A 23,029-nucleotide genomic window follows, 5' to 3' on the forward strand; every position below is an offset into this window, starting at 1 on the left:
AAAAAAAAAGAAAGAAAAGGGGATTGTAACTAAAGCTAATGCAGACGGAGGAGGTGGGACACCTACATCCATGAAAACAGAAGGTTGATTAGATGAGCACTGTTCACTTTTTTTTAATTAAACAGATTCCAGATATGAAACAATTTAACAGGTTTACAAAACAAAGAAGAAATAATAATTCCTTTTTCTAATCGCAAACATTTAATGGATTTCTTACACCAACCTAACATTGTTAGGAAGAGCAACTGAAAACTGGTGACAGTTTTTACAGCTTCTTTAGAGTAGAATTCTAGCTCCTACTTCAGAACAGTTCAAGTTAAACATCTAAGATAAAAAAAATAAGAAAACATCAGAGCAACTACATTTTGTAAAAATATACTTTACCTCATAGCAGGCATGCTAATTGAGTGTTGAATGGAGCGTATACTAAGAGGCAGCATTAAAAAGAGATAGAAATGGAGTTAGTAAAGTGGTGATTAGACATTATAAAAAGCAAACAAAACTTAGTTTTCTAGGAGCTTGTTCTTCTGGCACCATGAAGAATTACCTGCTTTTTGAGGTGGAGGGGATCACAATTATTCAACATAATTGACTTTTATTCATGAGCCAATTTAATTCTAGCAGTTAATAGAGCTAATGATAAACTTTGCATTCTTACAGCACTTTGAAAATTGTCGAGTGCTTTCACCAGTATCTGTAATGAATCTATCATCAAGGCTCAAAAGTTAATAATTTACAGGTCACAGCACAATCGTGAATGGAACTTGGGTCTTTAAGACTCCTAATCCAATGTTCACCACCTCCCCTCAAAAAATGAAGCACACACATACAGGTATACAGACACACACACACACACACACACACACACACACACACAAGCGAGACCACTGAAGGGCTCCTGCAGTCGTTTTTCTCCCACATACTTGTTACCAGAACAGGAAGGTTTCAAAGTCACTATTTGACAACTTCAAGTGACTTTAAAATTACGTATCACTTCTTAGTGGTAGTCATATCCAGTTTTCTAGTAAGAGACACCTGTACTTCATCTCAAACTAAATGTCCTTATAGGTCATTCAAATAACATTTGACCCCCTGTTTTACCAGGACCAGCTTTTTATTCAAGGGCAAAGCAGTTCACTGACCATTCGGGTTCAAGGTTATCTACCTCCAGCCATCTCCCATTGAGACCACCTCACAAGATGAAAGTACCTCAATTCTTGGGCTCACTAAGTCACTGTATGTACCCTGCTGATACTGTTAACATGCTTATTAGCATTTTGACCACTGACACAGCATTTTGGGGTAAGCTGGACAGTCCAAGGTATCAATTCCCAATTATATTTAAATACTGTGTGTGTTTATGATTTAGTTTTCTCCAAGATTCCGTTGTTACAAATGACAATGTGTTTCAATGTAGCTCCTCAAATCTAGTTCTGCATTAGTATGGAGTATGATCTTGATATGAATCAAAAGAAGCTGACAGCTCGTACAGTCAAATAATCAGTAAAATATTAGGACATCTTCGTACTTAATGTTGTACACAATACAGGAAAAGATCCATTGTAGCTCAGCATTCTCTCTTCCTATCACAGTGGTAGATACCTTGGACATAAGACTATATTCTGGGAGGAATTTGCTAATTCTTTTCCTGCTTGATTTATTGCAGTGTGCTGGATCCATATTTTAAAGACAGAGATTAATAAAAATCACCTTTCTTAGTTTATAATACCAGAACTTCAAAAGCTACCTGCCCTTCCTTGGACCCTTCTGAAAAAGCTGCCTCTGTAAGTCACATTCCCAAAGCCACCTTCCACCATCACCAATACAATAACGGGATCAGGAGAGTTCCACCCACCAGAGCTAACCTCCTGGTAATTTACAAATTGTTTAGACCAAATTAAAAAAAAATTTGATTTGAGATAATTAAGATTCCTATCCTGGGATTTTGTAATTAGAACACTAAGCCGCTGGTCAGTTAGTGGTAGGTACTTGAAGCAGAAAGTCATGTAGTCTTCGATGTTGAGGAAGACATTTGGGGGGGACCAGGTACAAGTTTCAAGAATGCAGAGGAAACCAATTCCCAAAGAAAGAACTGCATATAAGCACAGAGAGAGGTAGAGGAAATGAAGGAGAGATGACCATTCAGGCAAGAGGGCTCAGGTGGTAGAGGAATGGGTTTCTTGGTTTTTTGGGGTTCTAGAAGCTACCTTGATTTCTAACAGCTTTTCAATGAGCAGGACTAGTCTGGGTGGGACCTGGGCTTGCTTCCTTTCCCCTCCTTGGATTCCAAAAGAACTTTCATTCTATGCAACACGTTCCCTTTTTAGGTGAGCGAAGTCACATAGTTTTCTATTCTTCCTAACCAAAAGACTTTGCTAGGACATTATGGCAGAAATTACCAAATTCTGGCAAAAGAAGGTGCTTAATGGCTGAATATGTGATAAATTATTTGTCCATAGGACTCACACATTGAATTCAACAGTATCAACAAAATGAGGAAATGGGTGGATAAAGCAAGTATAAATCTCAGAAATGCACTGTTAATTCTAGTCACTGACTCTCCCTAAGCACCTATGTAAAAGATCATTTCCTCCAATGGCCAATTGTGGATACTGTGACCCTTTAAACAGCCTACAAACTAGTTAAAAGGGACTAGGGCAAAGGCAGAGTGAAAAGAATGATCATAAAAGTGAATTGTAGATGCATCAAGTTGACTATCAATTCCACATCCAGGGCACAAATTAATTCAGGATTATCCTACATAAGAAACAAGTCCTGAGGTCCTAAAAGTTGAAAAACTGAATTGTAAAAGTCATGAAGTCACATGGAATTATCAGGGGATGGAGAATTAACACAAGAAGGCAGTGGAGAGCTTATGCATGGCTCATCAAGGGATCTTCCCTGCATTAGGTAGGAGAAGGACGGTTGGTGGAGCGTCAGTGCAAGGGGATATCAGGAGAATGGGGGAAACTGACAAACAGGGTAAACAGTCAGGAGAAGACACTCAATAATGTTGGAAATACAGACAATTTTTAAAAAATATTTTGTTTTTACAGTATTACCATAGGAAAGGACTACCAATACACTTTCAAGAAAACCAAGATAGAAATGATAATTTGGGGCCTTTAAGTTATTAAGTACCTAGAAGGTGCCAACAATGTTGATAATATGACTTAAAGAATGTTAAAAATGAACACTTTGAGAATTCTAAGAAACAGTGCAGCATCTCTTGTAAAGGACTTTAGGGTCTTTACAGGATCATGACAAAATCATCCTTGCTGGTGTTGTGTTTCAATTAGCAGTTAAGGCAAAGAAAGAATTTAAATATTTGAGTACCATGAAGGATACATCCACTAAATACGTTTAAATGGGAATGTATAGGAAAAAGCAAGGAAATGATTATAATAAGGTGTTTATTTTGTGATAAATTGCTGAGTTTAATTTCTGTATGTTTTACATTTCACAATAAGAAAAGATTAAAAATACATCCATTGAACAGAGAATGAAATCAATTAAATTAATACAAAGTCAAGGTGTTCCCACTTTTGAGGTAGCCATTACAGCAGGAAGAACAAGGAGTACATATCAGTTTCATGTCCACCCAGTTATCTGAACTTCTCTACAATCCCTATTTAAATGAAATTCCACTTTGTTGGTGGCTAGTCTGTAATCTAACAATTGGGCAGCTGTCCTTGCATTTCTAGCTTCTCTATGGAAGGTTACACAAGCTTCAGCTTGCCTCAACTTACACATCATCTCCAATATCACTGAAGTTTAAATATAATACGGAAAACTTCAAAAGCACAAAGCCACGTTGCTGCTGGACCAGAACTGTCTCTAACAGATATATTGTGAGGATTTGTTATCATCTATGAAGTTTAAACATAATATGGAAAACTTCAAAAGCACAAAGCCATGTTGCTACTGGACCAGAATTGGCTCTAATAGATATATCGTGAGGATTAGTTAGCATTTATAAAGCAAACTTTATGAAAACTTTTTCCAGTTTGATTTTGGCCCTCAAAGATAGTAACCTATAATCAAAGTAGGAATGTAAGTCTGGGTTCCTCAAAACACTGAGAAAAAAAATCAAAGAGGGCAACCTGATTCTCACTCAGAAAACACAAAGTACTTCGCAATCTAATATTTACTCTTACTTTGGAAAAGTTATTCTTTTAAAAAGCTGAATTGATTTTTTAAAGTTTCCTTGTTTCTTACATAGGTGTTTGATCTTTTCATACCTAATAATAATAAAGGGGGAGGGGTAGAGGGAAAAGAAAAAGGAAGGAGGTAGTAAACAGAAGACAGAGAAAGAAGAGTTAATGGTCAACATGTCTGAAAGCTTATCTGTGTATTACTATTCCCTTTTGCCCTCAAAATAATCTCTTGATCATAGGTGATGAACCAAAGGAACTGCTGGACAGTGCCTGTAGGGCCTAATTCTTAAACTATCATTGCTCTGGGGAGGCAGAACAATGCAGAGGGTAATGCAGGCTCCTGAACCCGGGTGTGCCTGGGTTCAAGTCCTGGCCTTCAGCCACGTCGCTATATGACTTTGAGGAAGTCACTTAACCTCTCTGTGTCTCAGTTTTCCTCATCTGTAAAATCAGAAAAATAATAGCACCTGCTATACATAGTCATGCCTGAAACACAGTTCACCATTATTATTGTTACGGATGGCTTTAACTGAAACACACATTAATATTTATTTAATTTTATATTATTTTCTTTAAAGCTTTCAAATTTCACCCAGCTATTATTTTGGTTGGTAACTTGAACCCTAGAGTCTAGAACAGTGCCTAGCACAAAGCTGTCATTCAATAAATACTTTTAAATGAAAGAATGAATAAATAATTGCAGTAACTAAAATTAGGAAACATGGGCATGAAAGGTAGAAAAGTTCATTAAAGCTTTCCAAATTCAAATCAAAAGGTACTCTATTACAACAAGAGAAAAGAGGTCATTTCTTTTCCTATTAAGTGGTAGACATTTTCAGCAAAATGGAATCTGGAATGACTTTAATGAGTCTGAAACCAACAACAACAAAAAAATATCTAGAGGTTTACATGAAGAAACACACATGTCAAAAGGAGAAATTTCCTTTGAAGATAAAGGCAAAGTTAATTACATTTCCTCCTAAGTATATCAGAAATATTTGACTAATGAGGCTACTGAATTATTAGAGCATGCTATTAATAACATGAAAACTGATGTTTACACTGGCACCAAGTGAAATGAGAAGGCTCTTTTAAAGTTTCTCTCAAAAAAAGTAAAGGCATGAGTCAACGTTTGCCATGTATGTGTAGAAAACAAGCCAACAGGAGAGGAGTGACTATGAACACACCACCTGGGAAAAAGCTGTCTGTCCCCAAAGGGCCTCCTTTGGTCTCCCTGCCGCTGACACCTAATTGTCAGGGCGTCAAAAACAGACATCTCTATCTCTGTCTCTGTCTCTCCCTCTCCCTCCTTCTCTCTCCCCCTCTCTCTCCCCTTCTCCCCTACCCTCCCTTCCTCTTCCTCTTCCTTACTCACTCACCCAAGGCATACGGCAAATATCTATATCACAAGTGCTAACTTATTAATTGATAATGTAGTACAATTAAAACTGTTGTTGACACTATTCAAGTCAGCAAAATATCCGCAATTCCAGCAGGGAGCGAAATCATTGCCACAAGTCTGCTGGGTTAGCATGGACTCGGAACAAAGGGTAGTTAACAAGATTACCCAACTAATTCAAGCAGTTGCAAAAAGGGGCCCCCTGCATCCATCTCCATGGGAGGAAAGGCCTTGCTGCTGGGATGGAAACGCTCAAATCTGCTGCCCAAGCTCCCCTCCTTGCACAGCTCTTGGGGGCACGTGGCCAGTGTTTGCCTCTGTGACTCACTCATCTAAAAGATGTGGGTTTTCCTTATGTTTTCTATTGTATATGTTTTTATATACTTCTGTTATATGTTTCCGTATATTTTCTATTACATATGAACCCATTAAATCAGATTACAATCAGGACATCTTGATCTAGAAATGATTTTTTAAAGTGACTTTACCCAACTTTTAATCTGTAAGAAATAATTCCAAAATTTAGTTCTCAAAAGATAACCTTATATCTCCCATTTCCAAATTACAATATAAAGCCTTACTTTAACCTACATGTATTGATACGCAATATATTATTCATTAACAACCAGACTGAAAATGGTAGCGTATAATCTCAATTGCATTTTTTAAATGAAATGAAAAAAAGTGACTGTGTAAGCAGCTAGAAGAGAGCCACCCAACTCAATTTATTTCTGGTGAATTAAAAAGACAGAATATACTGAGCCATACTTATGTACATCTGCTTAATCTTATCAAAGGTACAGAAAATATCATTCCTCAACAGCACTTACAAAGTTTTATATTTTTGTTTACATCTAACATTGTTTTATAATCAGGTATTAACAGGGCTCTTCCATTCTTAACTCATTCCCAGGCCCTACTTCCCTCCCCCACTCCATCCACTCAAAGATTTCAAGCTCTTTCTGAACAAGAACCGTGTCTGGTCTAGGTTACATCCTTTACACCTGTCCACGATAGGCACCTTAATGTTAGCAGAACGGATTATGTTAGTGAATACATCCTCACACAACTCAAATAACTTTAGATAAAACTGTCGTAACAGTTTCCTAAAGCACTTAGGCCATTTTCAATTGAACACCAAAGATACAGAATCAATTCCTATCACTGATTTCTTGGGTTTTTTAGCACAATTTTAAACTTTAAATAGTTCAACACTTAGGGACTTCCCTGGTGGTGCAGTGGATAAGACTCCATGCTCCCAATGCAGAGGACCCAGGTTCAATCCCTGGTCAGGGAACTAGATCCCACATACATGCCGCAACTAAGAGTTCACATGCCACAACTGGGGAGCCCGCTTGCCACAACTAAGGATATGGAGAGCCGCAACTAAGGAGCCTGTGAGCCACAACTAAGGAGCCCACCTGCCGCAACTAAGACCCAGTACAACCAAATAAATAAATAAATATTTTAAAAAATAGTTCAACACTTAGAGTTTGTTTATCCCCATGATTTACTCTGACTTTCAGGGCTAAGTGTCATTAAGAGAGAGCCTCAGCTATAAGTACCTATGTGATTACTTAAGAAGGCACAATGCTAGGCCACAGCAAGTGACCACTTGAGAAGACAATTCACATTAATAGGAACAGAGATGGAGACTAGTATATTATCCTTCCTGCTTCCATTCAAAAGACCTTCCTCCACCTTAGTTTTCTCTGACTACTAACTGGATACTCAGAGAGCCTGTATGGGAGAGAGAGGAGAGGTTTGCTCAGTATCACAAAGATTCCTTCTATAAGGCATGGTTTGGGCTGACATCTTTTTAATGTACTTTCTTTTTTGGCCTAATATACTTTATTTTTCCTTTTGCAACCATGAAATGTTCTTGTGTGCATAATTATAGAATACAACCAGTGTAAAGAAATAATAAAATAGTAAACACTATAAGCTAATAAAACAAGTACTAAAAAGTGCTGAGTCATGGTATATTTTATCTTAGGCATATTTTACTGCAATAAAAAAAATTTCAGAGTAACCTGTACAGGACAGAAGACTAACATTGTGAGACAGTACATATGCTGTCTATTACAACTGCATAATGGGACCCAGGTGAAGGAAGATTCCAACATCCTGACAAAGGCACCAAAGAAATTAAAGCATCAAAAACAAACAAACAAAGTCAGACATTAAAAGGGAGGAATTCTGCATGCCATGGTAAAGCTGCTTCTTTTTACCAAAAAAAAAAAAAAAGGAAAATGTCAAAATCATTTCCATATCCCTTTGAACCACAGTGTCAAATTATTCTTCTTTTAATGTATCCATTACCCATGGTATACAAGAAACCCTCCCTTGAAAATAGGAATGCACCAGAGAAAAGATATTCCAAAAGGCAAGAAAATTACGTAGTAGACAAACACAGCCATCCAATGTGGCATCATAATGTAAGCACACTTGTCTTAAACGAGAGCTAGGCTGCGGTGATGGTTCAAACTCTCCTTACCTAAAGGAATGTGAAAAGGCTTGCAATCTGCAAGAAGCCAGAGTAAGCATTAAAAAAGAAAGGAAGTTCTGGTAAATCTAAAACAATTAAATAACCTACTTTTTAAAAGTTGTGTAAGGTAATTCTAAAGGGCTACACAATCGAGTCAGCACAGAAAGAAAAGAGAGCACCTAAGAGAAGTATATATAACTGTCAAAAGGGTTTAAGAGAGCTGTGTTGTTTATTACATTGTGTTGAAAATGATAATAGTCCAAATACAATGAGCAAGTCATTTGGTTTTTTTGGTACAAAGTATAATACCAATTAGCCAAACTTATTCAACCAACAAAATTCTGGTTGTAAAATCTACTTTCCCCACAAATGGAAAACACAAAGTCATGCAATCTGAAGGATTTTTTTTTTTAAACACGAATCTTGCATGCCAACAGAAGCACAGACGATTTAATCCACATTTGTCATTTTCAGCACTATTTTAATCCACATGGTGGGTGGCGCAAGGCATGGGTGGACACAAAAGCACTGTGAAGTGGTTTTACCAAAATGGCCAGGAAAATTCTGCAGACGCACTGAAAATATAAATACAAAATAAAAAGCAACAGCTCAAAACAAGATTTGGGCCTCAGCAGGAACATAAATGGTACAAAGCAATGCACAAACGAGCATGTTGTAAGCACACCATGGGATAAAGATGTACCTCCCGGAAGTGAAGGCAGGACTCGGTGCTCCCGGACTCATCCCCATCAGACACCAGGCTCCGCCCACAACCACAGGTTTGCAAACACATACTTACCCGGTGTGATCAAGAACGACTAAAAGGACAAAATTCACAACCAGAATTTTTCAACAACCTTAAATGTATTCACAAGATGATCAGTTTGAAGGCTATGCCTAAAAGAATTTAGGGAAGCATTTCAGGTCCTGGTTTGAAGGAATGCCCTCCCTCACTCAAACAGAGAGGAATCCAGCATCAGTCAGAACCAGGCAGGAAACAAACGCAACCATGATAACAGATTTTAATTTGCCTCAGCTTAATTAAGCCAGGAAAAATGAGGACGTACTTTACATCTTCCAGCTTTTTGGTGATGACTGATCCAACAGATGAAAAAGCAGCGGAAGCCTTCTGTCCAGCCTGAGATAAGGTTTCAGAGGTCTTCTTGTACCTATATTAATTTATAAAAGAACAAAGCAAAGAAAGTAAGCTAACCTTTCCAGTATCAGTTATTTAGAATTCAGTGACGACCACCTCTTGAGAACTCTCAAAAAAAAAATTTAGAATATCTAAAATTCTTCACGACCACCAGGTCAGCATGATCACATCATCTTTTACTTAACCATCATTTCAGATACAACCTTCTGCAGTGCTCTAGGACAGCCAGAAAGATAGAGGCCTATAAAGGCAGGGCCAAAGAAATCCGGGTAAGGGCTAAAAATAGTCATGGAGCCAAGATCAAAATGAGCCATAGGTTGAATGAAATTATATCTCTTTATTTTTTCCCTTTTCCACTTAAGCTAAATAAAACAAAAATGAAATCAAATTCCTCACATGTCTTTCACAACTTTATCTCCTAAAAAGGGGCCAGAAGCAAGGTAGGACCCATGGGTACTTTTTATGATCCAAATCAATTTTGGGGGCATAAAGATTTTTTTTCAATTTTGCATATCTGTTGAGCTACCAAATAAGGACCAGTGTATTCTCAACGGGGTACGTAAAAGGTACAATACTTCAAATGACTTGAGTGGGATATTTGCTATAGCACAAAGGTATAATTTACCATCTCCCTCCTCCCATCTACACAGGGATTAGTGAAGGGAAAAACTAAAACAAAAACGAGAGAATATGGTACTTGCACCAAAGAGGTTAAGATCCCCACATTGTAGAAAGGAATGCTCAGGCATTTTTACTTACCCCGTCAAGATCAAATACTAAAAAACAAAAAAAACCCAGTTTATGATGATACAAAGAATGGTGTCCTGCATGTTTCCCACTGCCTACTTATATGGGTAGAAAGTGGAGGTGGTCACCCTCGTGCTGTCATGTCAGGATGCAGTCAGCCTCACCGCTGCTGGTCACCAGCTCGGCAGATGGGACTGAACACAGTTCAGAGACTGTTACTACAAGCCTGTTCCTCCTTGTGCCGGGAAACAAAACTGCATCATGACAATGTCGTATCAAAACTGTGTGACCAAAAAGACCAAAAGATTAAGGGGTGGTCCTCTGCCACCAGCACACATCACAGACGGTGACCTGAGAGTCTTATGGTATGTATAGAACAGGGTTAAAAAAAAAAAAAAGACTGGCTCTGTACTGGGCCAGACGTGAGTTCAAATTCTGCCTCCATACTTTGAGAGGTTTGTGACCTCAAAACTTATCTGATCCTGTTTCCTTATCTAGGGCTATCTCACTACCCACTCTACTGGGTTATTCTGAGGATTAAGCGACTCATGTATATATCTGGTAAGTCAATATATAACATTTTTAGAGCTTAGATTTTATTTCTGCAACTCACGTATGAGGCTGGTTTTCTTTCTATTCCCTAGAACAGTCTGAAAGACTGAAGTTAGAGAAGGGTCAGATACACTTGAGAATGGGGGGACGGGGGGTGGAACGGGCAGTGCCCTGCACAGTACAGAGAAAAGCTGCAGAAACGTCCTTAGTGCCTTTCGATCCCGTCCCCAGAAAAAAGGGCAAAGTGTCCTTTACAGTTTCTAGAACAATGTAGAATCAAGGGAACGTACGCAGACGTGGCTGTCACATCTTGCCACCCTTTGGCAATGTTCTGTTTTAGTTCCTGTAGCGAATTGATCCCGAGTTTCCGCTTGATCTCCGTTAGGTGCTTCTCTTTTGCTGCTAACACTTGAGACAGAGTCTGGATTTCTTCTTCTACCTGTGAGGAACGGGGTTGGGGTAGGTATACAGTCATTCAAAAAGTTCAGATGGTTAGCACAAAACTATACTCAAATTTCTAGTCATTTTAAAACATTTTTGATTCATTTATCTGCCTCTTTAAAAACAACACATGATATGTTGTTACGTTAACCAGTTACATGTTGATCTCTCCTGTAAAGCTGCTTTTCTCTCTTCTCTGTATTTCCATCTTGAGTCGTCCCCAGCCTTCTCCCCCTCCTTACTCAGTTACCTCACAGAGGCTGAGGGCTCAAACCTCTACACAGATAATATTCAAACTACTCTAACAGCCAGTCTCCCGACTGCTGGGTCTGCATTTCCAGCTGAACACTGCTGCTTGAATGCCCATAAAAACTCACATTTGTGTATTAAGTCAAACTAATCTCCATCCCCACCAAGATACATACAACCATGCCAAATCAAAATCCAACTTTCTTGCGTATTTCATATGAGTTTATACGCTAGTATAAACCGGAGCTCACCCTGTCAGCCTCCGTACCTGCCAAAGTCACAAGCATAAATAAATCACAGTCTCCCCCAGAGAGTCCGGCAGAGGTGTGGACCCTCTGATGCTGACTGACCAGCCTCAGCATGGTGGTTAGAAATGCACTCCCGACCCAAGGTCAGCCAACCCATCAAGTGGCCACCAGCCAGTCTCATTCAGGAACGTAGTTTAAGGGCTTCCCTGGTGGCGCAGTGGTTAAGAATCCGCTTGCCAATGCAGGGGACATGGGGTCAAGACCTGGTGCAGGAAGATCCCACATGCCGCGGAGCAACTAAGCCCATGCGCCACAACTACTGAAGCCTGCGCACCTAGAGCCCGTGCTCCGCAACAAGAGAAGCCACTGCAATGAGAAGCCCGCGCACTGCAACGAAGAGTAGACCCCGCTCACCGGAACTAGAGAAAGCCCATGCGCAGCATCGAAGACCCAATGCAGCCAAAAATAAATAAATAAATAAATTTGTATATATATAAAAAAAAGGAATGTAGTTTGAGAAACTATGATCACATTGAGAGTAGAAGCTTGGATAAAGAAGCCCTGAAGTACAGGTGGGGCTCAGTGAGATTTTGAGATGTTACAGAAGCTTAAATATACTTGAGGGGCCAAAACTATAAACAGAAACTATGAAGAAAAAAAATAAAAAAGACTTACAGAGTAAAGGAAAAGCCTAAGCCAGGAAAACAGAGGGAAAGGGCAGACCCACAGAGAGAAACAGACACCAGGTGGAAAAGACTTTCGTCGCAGGAGGTTGAAAAACTGGGTCCCTAAAGTACAGTTGGCCTTCTGTATCCGCGGGTTCCACATCCACAGATGCAACTAACTGCAGACTGAAAATATTTGGAAAAAAAAAGTTCCAAAAAAACAAAACCTGAACTTGCCATGTGCCAGCAGCTATCTACATAGCATTTACATTGTACTTACATAGCATTTACGTTGTATTAGGTATTATAAGTAATCGAGAGATGATTTAAAGCATATGGAAGGACGTGCATAGGTTATATGCAAATACTGCACCATTTTACATAAGGGACTTGAGCATCTGTGGAATTTGATATCCACAGGGGTCGTGGGATGAACCCCCTGCAGATACCGAGGGACGACCATACATTCATTACTATTCAAGACCCTTAGAAGAATGCTTCTCTTGGCTTGTGGCAAAGCCATATTCTTAGTCTTGACCTACACAACACTTCTATGAGCTCAAAGACAACATGGCCTGTAAAAACAACAGAGTATTGTTAAGCGAACTGACAGTACTCAACAAAAGGAAAGAAGGATAAATCAAATGTGATGTGGCGGCAGCTGCCAAAAAAAAAAAGAATAGCATACTCTCAGATGGCCTTAATTAGAATACAGGCCCAGAACAAAAATAATCCTCTGTGCTTATGAGACAGGACCGCACATATTGTACCCTTTTGGGAAGTCACAGTTTGAGAAGTATATTGACAAAGTGGAATATGAGAAGAAAAGGGCAACAGTGATGAATAAGTTTCAAAATCAAGTAAATTAAATGACTTGCCCTAAGTCACCAAACTAATAATGTAGGAACCAGAATTTTAACTCAGGTTTTCTGACTCCACTTCTCAGTTTACTGGCTAATTCTCATTGCACATTGTTAGCGTTCTAATATTTCTCTTTACCTGAACTCCAAATTTCAGACACTTCAAAGACTAGACTTAAAGGTTAAGTTTTCTACCCCTTGACCCATCCCTGAAGTATTCACTTGCCCTAATGAAAGTCAGAAGGAAAAACCACTGTAAATCTTTCTGAACAATACATGACCCAGTACATTCCCTGCTTTTGTTGTTGATTGTGCTAACATACCTACCTAGCTCAAGCTCAGAATACCACAGCAACAATTCCTTAATTATGGAATAATGAGTGGAAAAGTTACTACAAAGCTATGGTAATTAAGATTGTGTTGTAGAACTAAGAGTCCAGAAATAAACCTGCACATTTACGGTCAACTGATTTTCAACAAAGGTACGAAGATAAGTCAGTGGAAAAGAGTAGTTTTCTTTCCACAAATGGTGCTGGGACAACTGAATTTCCATATGCAAAAGAATGAGGTTGGATCCCTAAGTCAGACCATATATAAAAATTAAGATAGATCAGAAATCTAAATGAAAAAGCTAAACAATAAAACTCTTAGAAGAAAACACAGAGGTAAATCTTAATAACCTTGGATTAGGCAACATCTCTTAGATATGATACCTCAAGCACAAGCAACCAAAGAAAAAATAGATAAATTGACATCATCAAAATTTAAAACTGATGTGCTTCAAAGGACAGCATCATGAAAGTAAAAAGACAACTAACAGAATGGGGAAAATACTTGCAAATTATATATCTGATAAGGGTCTAGTATGCAAAATACATAAAGAGCACTTACAACTCAATCACAGAAAGGCAAATAATCCAATTAAAATGGACAATGGATTTAAATAGACATTCTGCCAAAGAAGATATACAAATGACCAATAATCATATGAAAAGATGGCCAATACCATTCATTAGTAATTAGAGAAGTACAAATGAGATACTACTTCACCCCCACTAGGATGGCTGTAATCAAAAAGACAAACAATAACAAGTGCTGACAAGGATGTAGAGAAATTGGAACCCTCATACATTGCTGGTGGGAATGTAAAATTGTGCAGTTTGGCAGCAAAACAGTTTGACAGTTCCTCAAAAAGTTAAACATGGAGTTACCATATGACCCAGAAATTCCATTCTTAGGTATATAACAAGAGAACTGAAAGCATATGTTCAAACAAAAACCTGTACATGAATGTTCACAGTAGCATTATTCATAATAGCCAAAAAGTAGAAACAATCTAAATATCCAACAACTGATGAATGAATAAACAAAATGTGGTATATACCTATACAACAGAATATTATTCAGCCATAAAAAGGAATGAAGCACTGATATGATTACAACATGGATGAACCTTGGAAACATTATACTAAGTGAAAGAAGCCTGTCACAAAAGACCACATGTTGTTTGATTCCATTTATAGGAAATGGCCAGAATAGACAAATCTATAGAAATAGAAAGTAGATTAGTGGTTACCAGGGACTGGGGAGAGGGAGGATTGGGAGTGAATGCTAATGGGAACAGGGTTCCTTTTTGGGGTGATGAAAATGTTTTGGAATTAGGTAGTAGTGATAGTTGTATAACCTTGTGAATATATATAAATCAAGAACTGTACACTTTAAAAAGGATGAATTTGATGGTATGTAAATTATATCTCAAAAAGGAGTAAAAAAAAACTAATGTTTTTTATCTCCATTTTATTTAATTTCTACAACTATTTCAAGCAGTTACTCTAATGTAAAAACCTGAACATTACCATTTGCTTTAAATGTAAATAATTTTATTATATCTAATTATTATTATCATAATTATGATATCATTATGATTATTATGATAATACTGTGATATCACAATGTCATATATGATATGAGGTAAAGTAATAGTATATCTGCCATATCTCATGGAGTTTTCAGAAAAATTGGATAAACTTCTGATAAAACATGAATACTATACAAATAAAAGGATAAATGCACATGCATCAGAGTTCATGAAGACCTGGACACAAGACCCAGTGCTGCAGTGCACTACCTTATGACCTTAATCTCCATAATCTTGGATTAGGCAATGGTTTCTGACATGTGACAACTAAAGCACAAGTCACCAAAGGAAAAACAGATAAATTCAACTTCATCAAAATTAGAAACTTCTGTGTGTCAAAGGGTGAAAAGGAAGTGAAAAGGAAAACACACAGAATGGGGGAAAACGTTTACATATCATATGTCTGATAACTTCATTTGTTAAATAACATTACATAATCTATTGGGAGATTTAGACCTATATTAAGTGCTATTACTGTTAAGTTAATATTACTGATAATGACATAATTATACTGAAAGCAGGCAAGGATTTGGAAAAACTACTCTCTCACATACTATGAGAAATCTTCTGGATAGCATTTTGGCCTTGTTGGTGTACACGGGAATGACTCTGTGACCTTAAAACCCAGTAGACCCAGGGATTCTACTTCTAGGAATTTATTCTAAAGAACTAATTAAAGAGGTGCCTAAAGGATTATATGTAAGTACTTCCATCAAAATACTGTTCATAATAGCAAAAAAGGAAAACAACTAAATGTTTATAAATAATATGTCCTTTAACTAAAAATGAGCTTGAAGCAATTAAAAAATGGGCTATGCAGCAATTTAAAATGATGTTTTAGAAGATTATTTACTGGCACAAAATTTTTTTTGAAATTCAGTTAAGTGAAGAAAAGTTATAGATGTGTATTCTGATGCCTTCATAAAATACTGAAATATGTTATAGCAATACATACATAGCAAAAAGTCTGGAAATCTGGAAACAGATAATCTAAAACTTTTACGCTGTAGGTAATTTTAATTTTCTTTGATTTTTTTTTTTGTTTCTGCAGTAAACATAAATAACTTGTGGAAAAAGTATTTTTGTTTTCTCTTTTCAAAATAACAATATTAGGCATGTACCACATACTCAATATTTTTAATTCTTACTTTCCTCGTAGGGCTTATCACCAATCTGCCTTACCCATCCTATCCCCACCTAGTTTATAAAAGCTGATGTAAAAAAAGTGGATTGAACAAACAGATAAGTGAAAAGGAAACAGGAAACCTGAACAACACTATAAACCAACTAGAGCTAACAGACATAAATAGAACACCTCACCCCAAAACAGTACATACACCTTCTTCTCAAATGTACACGGAACATTCTCCAGGACAGAGCATATGTTAGGCAACAAAACAAGTCTCAATAAATTTAAAATCATACCAAATATCTTTATCAACCATAATGGAATGAAACTAGAAATCAAAAACAAAATGAAAATTGGAAAATTCATAAATTTATCAAAATTAAACAACACACTCTTAAACCACCAATGAGTCAAAGAAGAAATCACAAAGGAAATTACAAAATACCTTGAGACAAATGAAAACAAACACACAGCATATTAAAACTTATGAGAAGTAGTAGGAGTAGTGCTCAGAGGGAAATTTATAGCTGCAAATGCCTATATTAATAAAGAGGATCTCAAATCAATAACCTAACTCTACACCCTTACAGATCTAGAAAAAGAAGTGCAAACTAAACCCAAATCTAACAAAAGGAAGAGAATAATAAAGATTAAATATAAGCAAAATAGAGAATAGAAAAACAATAGCAAAAAATCAATGACGTCAAAGGCTGTTCCTTGAAAAGATCAACAAAATTGACAAACCTTTAGCTAGACTGACAGAGCAAAAAAAAGAGAAGATGCAAGTAACTAAAATCAGAAATAAAAGTGGTGACACTACTACCAACCTTATAGAAATAAAAAGGATTATAAAAAATATTATGAACAACTGTATGCCAACAAACTAGATAAACTAAATGAAATGGATGCAATCCTAGAAATTCACAAATGGTCAAAACTGACCCAAGAAGAAATAGACAATCTGAACAGATCTATAACATGTAAAGCAATTGCACAAATAATCAAAAATCTTCCAAAAAGAGAAGTCCAAGACCAGAAGGCTTCACTGGTGAATTCTACCAAACAAAGAAGAAATAAGGCCAATTCTTCTCAAATTCTCCCACAAAATAGAAGAGAATGGAAAACTTCCTAACTCATTCCAAGAGGCCAGCCATTACTATGATACAAAAGCCAGGCAAAGATATCACAAGAAAACTTCAAGTCAATCTCTCCCATGAATACAGGTGCAAAAATACTCAGCAAAATACTAGCAAACCAAATCCAGAAGCATATTAAAAGGATTATACACCATGACCTAGAATACATACACCTAGGATAAAGTGGGATTTATCCTAGGAATGCAAGGATGATTCAACATATGAAAATCAATCAATGTAATATACCACATTAACTGAATGAAAGGAAAAAATACATGATCATCTTAATAAGATGCAGAAAAGCATTTGACAAAACCCAACACCCTTTCATGAAAAAAACACTGAACAAACTAGGAATAGAAGGGAACTTCCTCAAAATGAATAAGTGCATTTACAAAAAAATGAAAGCTATCACCATACTGAATGGGGAAATATTGAAAGCATTTCCCCTAAGATTAGGAACAAGACAGGGATGCCCACTGGCACCGCTGCTATTCAACATAGCACTGGAGGTTTCAGCCAGATCAATAGGGAAGAAAAATAAATAAAGGCATCTAAAATGGAAAGGAAGAGTAAAACGACCTTTAATTGCAGATAACATTATCTTACATAGAGAAAATTCTTAAATAATCCACAGAAAATCTATTAGAGCTAATAATCAAATTCAGCAAAGTTGCAGGATACAAGATTAACATGGAAACTTCAGCTGTATTTCTATACAGTAGCAATGAAAAATCTGAAAATTAAGAAAATTCCATTTATAATCACATCAAAAAGAATAAAATACTTCAGAATAAGGGTAACTAAGGAAGTATAAGATTTGTACACTGAAAACTATAAAACATTGCTAAAAGGAATTAAAGAAGACCTAAACAAATGAAAAAACACTCCACATTCATGGAGTGTAAGACTTAATATTGTTAAGGTGGCAATACTCCCCCAAATCAATCCTCATATTCAATAAAAGCCCTATCAAAATCCCAATGGCATTTTTTGTCGGTAGAAAAGTAGATTCTAAATTCATATAGAATTGCAAGAGACCTTAAATAACAATTTTGAAAAAGAAGAAAAAGGTGAAAAAGTCATACTTCTTGATTTCAAAACTTACTGCAGAGCTATAGTAATCAAAAGAGTGTGGTACACTCAGAAAGACAGACATATAGATGAATATATCAGAATTAAGAGTCCAGAAAGAAACCTTTACATCTATGTGAAATGATTTTTGACAAGAATGCCAAGAGCATTCAGTGAGGATAATCTCTCAACAAATGGTGCTAATAAAACTAAAGTCACATGTGAAAGAATGAAGTTGAACCCTACCACAAACCATACACAAAAATTAACTCAAAATGGATCACAGGCTTAAATATAAGAGAGAAGTTTTAGAAGAAAACATAGTGTAAATCTTCATGATTTGAGTTTTGGAAATGGATCCTTAGATACAATGCCAAAAGGGCAAGCAACTAGAGAAAAAATAAATTGGACTTCATCAGACTTTAAAACCTTTGTGCATTAAAACACTATGAAGAGGGACCTCCCTGGTGGTCCAGTGGCTAAGACTCTGTGCCCCCAATGCAGGGGGCCCAGGTTCGATCCCTGGTCAAGGAACTAGATCCCACATCCTGCAACTAAGAGTTTGCATGATGCAACTAAAGATCCCGCGTGCCGCAACTAAGACCCAGTGCAGCCAAATAAATAAATAAATAAATTTTCTTTTGGAAAAAAAAGACACTATGAAGAAAGTACAAGGACAATGTATGGAATGGGAGAAAATGTTTGCAAATTACATTTCTGATCAGGGTCTAGTATCCAGGATATAGGAAGAGCTCTTACATCGCAACAACAAAAAGACAAATAATGTTTTAAGAACGTGGCAGAGGTTTGAATAGACATTTCTCCAAAGAAGGCATATAAACGACTAATAAGCACATGAAAAGATGCTCAATATCATTCATCATTAGTGAAATACAAATCAAAACCACGATGAGATACCACTTTACACTCACTAAGATGGCTATAGTCAAAAAGACAGAAAATAAAAAATGTTGGCAAGGATGTACAGAAGTTGCTGATGGAGATGTGAAACGGTGTCCCTGCTGTGAAAACAGGCTGGCAGGTCTGAAAAAAAAGTTACACATGGAATTACCATGTGATGAGCAATTCCACTTCTGGGTATATCCCAAAGGAATTAGAAATAGGTATTCGAACAAGCAGTTTTCCACAAATATTCCCTAGCTCAGTATCTACAATAGTCAAAAGGTGGAAACCACCCAAATGTCCATCAACAGATGAACGGATAAACAAAATACGGAAGATAAATACAATGGAATATTATTCAGCCACAACAAAGCAGTGAAGTACCAATACAAGCTCAACAACGATGAACCTCAAAAACATTATACTAAAGGATAAAAGCCAGATACCAAAAGTCACATGATATGTGATTCCATTTAAATGAAATATCCAGAATAGGTAAATCCATAGAGAGAGAAAGCAGATTAATTGTCGCCAGGGGCTAAGGAAGGGAAAACTGGGGATGCCAGCTTAGTGAATATGAGGTCTCCTTTGGATGTGCTAAAAATGTTTGGAGCTAGATAGAGATGATAATTGCATAGCATTGTGAATATGCTGAGTGCCACTGAACTGTACACTTTACAATGGTTAATTTTAAGAAAAAAAAAAAGGGAGGGAGGGAGAGAGGAAGGTATGGAAAGAAGGTTCGAAGTACCTCTATCCACAACACTGCCAAGGGGAGAAAAAAGTCAGTGAAGCAGCTGAAGAGCCAAGCACATCGGGGTTAGTGAGGTCACTTAGAAGATATTCACTAGTAGCCCTCATCCATTTCCCACTTCACACCCTACTTCTCAGATCCACTTTACCCGTACGTACCTTCCCTCATATAAAAACCAACTGATCTCACACTCCCTCATCTCTCCCCCACTCAAGATCTCTAGGAGAGTAAACACATGTTGCTTTCTCTGCCCTGAAACTGACTCTACGATATTACTATGTGCTTTAGAAAAACAAATGACAATATATTAACTGCAAAACATGAAGTTCCAGAAGGAGTGCGCCTTTACCTTTGCAAGTTCCCTTCTTAGCTCTTCTCGCTCCTCCTCTGATAGGGTCTCAGTGGCACTGATAGTGGCAGCAACATCTTCTCCTTCCTCGGGTACTGGGTCTGTTCTCAGTAGACCTTGTTGGAGATTAAAAAAAAAAAAAAAAAGTCTGTAAGGTATGAAAGCTAAGTAAAATTCTCCTTTGGGCTCCTCCACTGCCCCAGCCAGAATAAAGCCAATTCGGTTTGAGCCACACCTCATTTTTCTGCACCTTCAAATGATGTGGCTTTCCCAGGAACGCCACCAAAAAAAAAAAGTCTGACCTAACCACTAAAAACCACCAAATGACACCCTACCAAAATATGAATTTAAAAAATACAGCACCCTCTCTGCTTCTGTTCATTTCTCCAGTCACAATATACTTACTGCAAAGCAGAAGAGTTAAGAGGCCAAGAATGGGATCTTCCCAAGACTTTAAATGCTTAACGAGTCAATCAGCATGACTAATAATTCATAGTAACCAAAGGAAGGAGACTGTAAATGTCTTTAGCTTCCTCTACTAATCAGATTCAACTCTTTTTTTTTAAAGAATTATTTATTTTATTGATTGATTGATTGATTGCTATGTTGGGTCTTTGTTTCTGTGCTAGGGCTTTCTCTAGTTGCGGCAAGCGGGGGCCACTCTTCATTGCGGTGCGCGGGCCTCTCACTATCGTGGCCTCTCTTGTTGCGGAGCACAGGCTCCAGACGCGCAGTCTCAGTAGTTGTGGCTCACGGGCCCAGTCGCTCCGCGGCATGTGGGATCTTCCCAGACCAGGGCTCGAACCCGTGTCCCCTGCAGTAGCAGGCAGATTCTCAACCACTGCACCACCAGGGAAGCCCCAGATTCAACTCTTAACAGCCTCAATGAAGAACTGTCTAAAGAAATTTTATTCCATTTCTTTCCCTTGGTTAGTGGAAGTAGGAGACACCTGGATCTTTTTAAAAATATGTATCTCATCCAGATACCCTTTTAAAAATCCTAAATTATATACTCAGAGAAATGACCAACACCCACATAATATTTCTACCAAAACACTATTTATGACCAATCCTGTCACACCCATTGCCCTGGAATAGAGCCAACGTCTACTCATCCATCAGGAAGAACTCGGTATTTTCAGAGAGTAGCCAGGAAGGCACCTGCCTCTCGGCAAGTCTCCCCTCTCTTCTGCCCAACCAACCAAGTACAAGGCTAAGAGCGTGGGCAGTGAGGCCCCTGAACCTTGGGTGTCAAATTTAAGAGGGCACTAAAAAAACTCAATATAAATTATTTTAATATTTTAATGTAATATTTTTTAAAAATCAAAGTTAATTCAAAGAATCCATGGTGAACAAAGTGCCAAATTTTTAAATAGACAGGCTCAGTATGGCTGATTTTTCCTTTTGCCTCAGGCTCCAAAGGTGGCTTTTCACAGCACTGTTACTGATCTTGTCTTTATTTAAAATGTTAGTATGTTGTTCATCATGGATTGCTTCAATTTTAATCTTCTTAAAACACTGCATTAACATAATACTCATCTTGATTGCAGGGCTTTTCGATGCCCCCTTAAATGCTACACCTGAGGCGAGGGCTCGCTCACCTTACCCTGGTCACCGTCCTGCCATCCATTCCCATGCCCCAGCTGTGGGAGTTCACAGTCTCCTCTGGCAACAGCTTTTTTGCACAGGGAACCAGGAAAAGGTCTCCTCCTCTTCCTGCTCTTGGCCTCTTTTCTGCCAGTGAGCATTCCAGGGATCATACTGTTCCCCACCAGCCCTCACATCCACCTCTGGGAAGGGCTGGTTCCACCACAGTGGTGACGTGGCATCCGCCCAAAGCAAGATGCCAGGTGGCAGATGACAGACTTAAGAGGCAGGCAGAGAGGAAGACCGAGAGAGAACAAGCACGCTGTTCGACAAGCAGCCAGCGCCATGGCAAGCCCAGGAGAAGAATACGTACGTACATTGTGTAAAAGGTACAAAGACACTTGCACATGATCTATTGTATATTAACTGCATAAGAGTAGTTGATAATTACAATAACAATAATCAGTAGCATAACAGTGCCTACCTGAAAGGTGTTTACAGAATTGTTAAAGGCATAAAAGTAATACAAAATAAAACAATTCAAAAACCACAAACTAAAGTGGCAAATAAGATCTCCTTCAAGTCCTCTCATGCAAAGACAATGCGTGACAGGTACAATCAGTGGATGGAAAGCCTCAATGAATAGCTGCTTCTGCAGGTCTCCTCTGAAATATTTTCAAGCAGATTGCCCAAGTACTGATAGAAATCTCATCATGTCACGCTGCAGCTTAAAATGGTTCCTTTAGTAGCTCCTTGCTGTTTTCAAAGCAAACTTCAACCCCGTAGTTTAGCACACAAGCCTCACTGGCCTCATCCCCTGCTATCTGGCACTGGAACCTCTTACTCCAGCTTGAGTCATATCAAACTGTGGACACGGTGCTGTGCTATGTACGGCCAGAAACCACTGAGGAGGGTCCATGTGCGCTTGCAAATGTATGCCCTATACCAGATTATTCGACAAAGGAGCGTGAGACTGAGGATGGGATACAAGCATACAGGCAGCAATTGTATGAGGCAAGAGAATAAGAACCACAACAGAGTTCATTACAAACATTATTTTATTTTTAATGTTTTGCTCAGACCCTCTCAAGTTCTCCAACTAGGACAGGACCCAACAAAGTGCAACAAAACTCAGGTGCTGGGACTTCCCTGGTGGTCCATGGTTAAGGATCCGCCTTCCAATGCAGGGGATGTGGGTTTGATCCCTGGTCAGGGAA

General features: G+C 38.0%; 1 protein-coding gene across 4 annotated transcripts in view; it reads right to left on the reverse strand.

The window, feature by feature from the left end:
- Positions 1 to 23,029, reverse strand: part of TPD52 (tumor protein D52) — a 122,246-nt gene that overhangs the window by 9,113 nt on the left and 90,104 nt on the right. For 2 of the 4 annotated variants that reach the window (XM_082432883.1, XM_082432880.1), the window contains exons 2-6: positions 20,226 to 20,341; positions 10,790 to 10,938; positions 9,112 to 9,213; positions 8,054 to 8,080; positions 385 to 426 (exon numbers count right to left, since the gene is read on the reverse strand). In XM_082432883.1, coding sequence (XP_082289009.1) covers positions 385 to 426; positions 8,054 to 8,080; positions 9,112 to 9,213; positions 10,790 to 10,938; positions 20,226 to 20,341 — 436 coding nt within the window. The remainder of the gene's footprint in view (positions 1 to 384; positions 427 to 8,053; positions 8,081 to 9,111; positions 9,214 to 10,789; positions 10,939 to 20,225; positions 20,342 to 23,029) is intronic. The other 2 variants (XM_082432882.1, XM_082432881.1) reach the window with 1 other exon arrangement.

Source organism: Balaenoptera physalus, assembly GCF_965194825.1.
Source record: "Balaenoptera physalus genome assembly, chromosome: 17".
Lineage (NCBI taxonomy): Eukaryota > Metazoa > Chordata > Mammalia > Artiodactyla > Balaenopteridae > Balaenoptera > Balaenoptera physalus.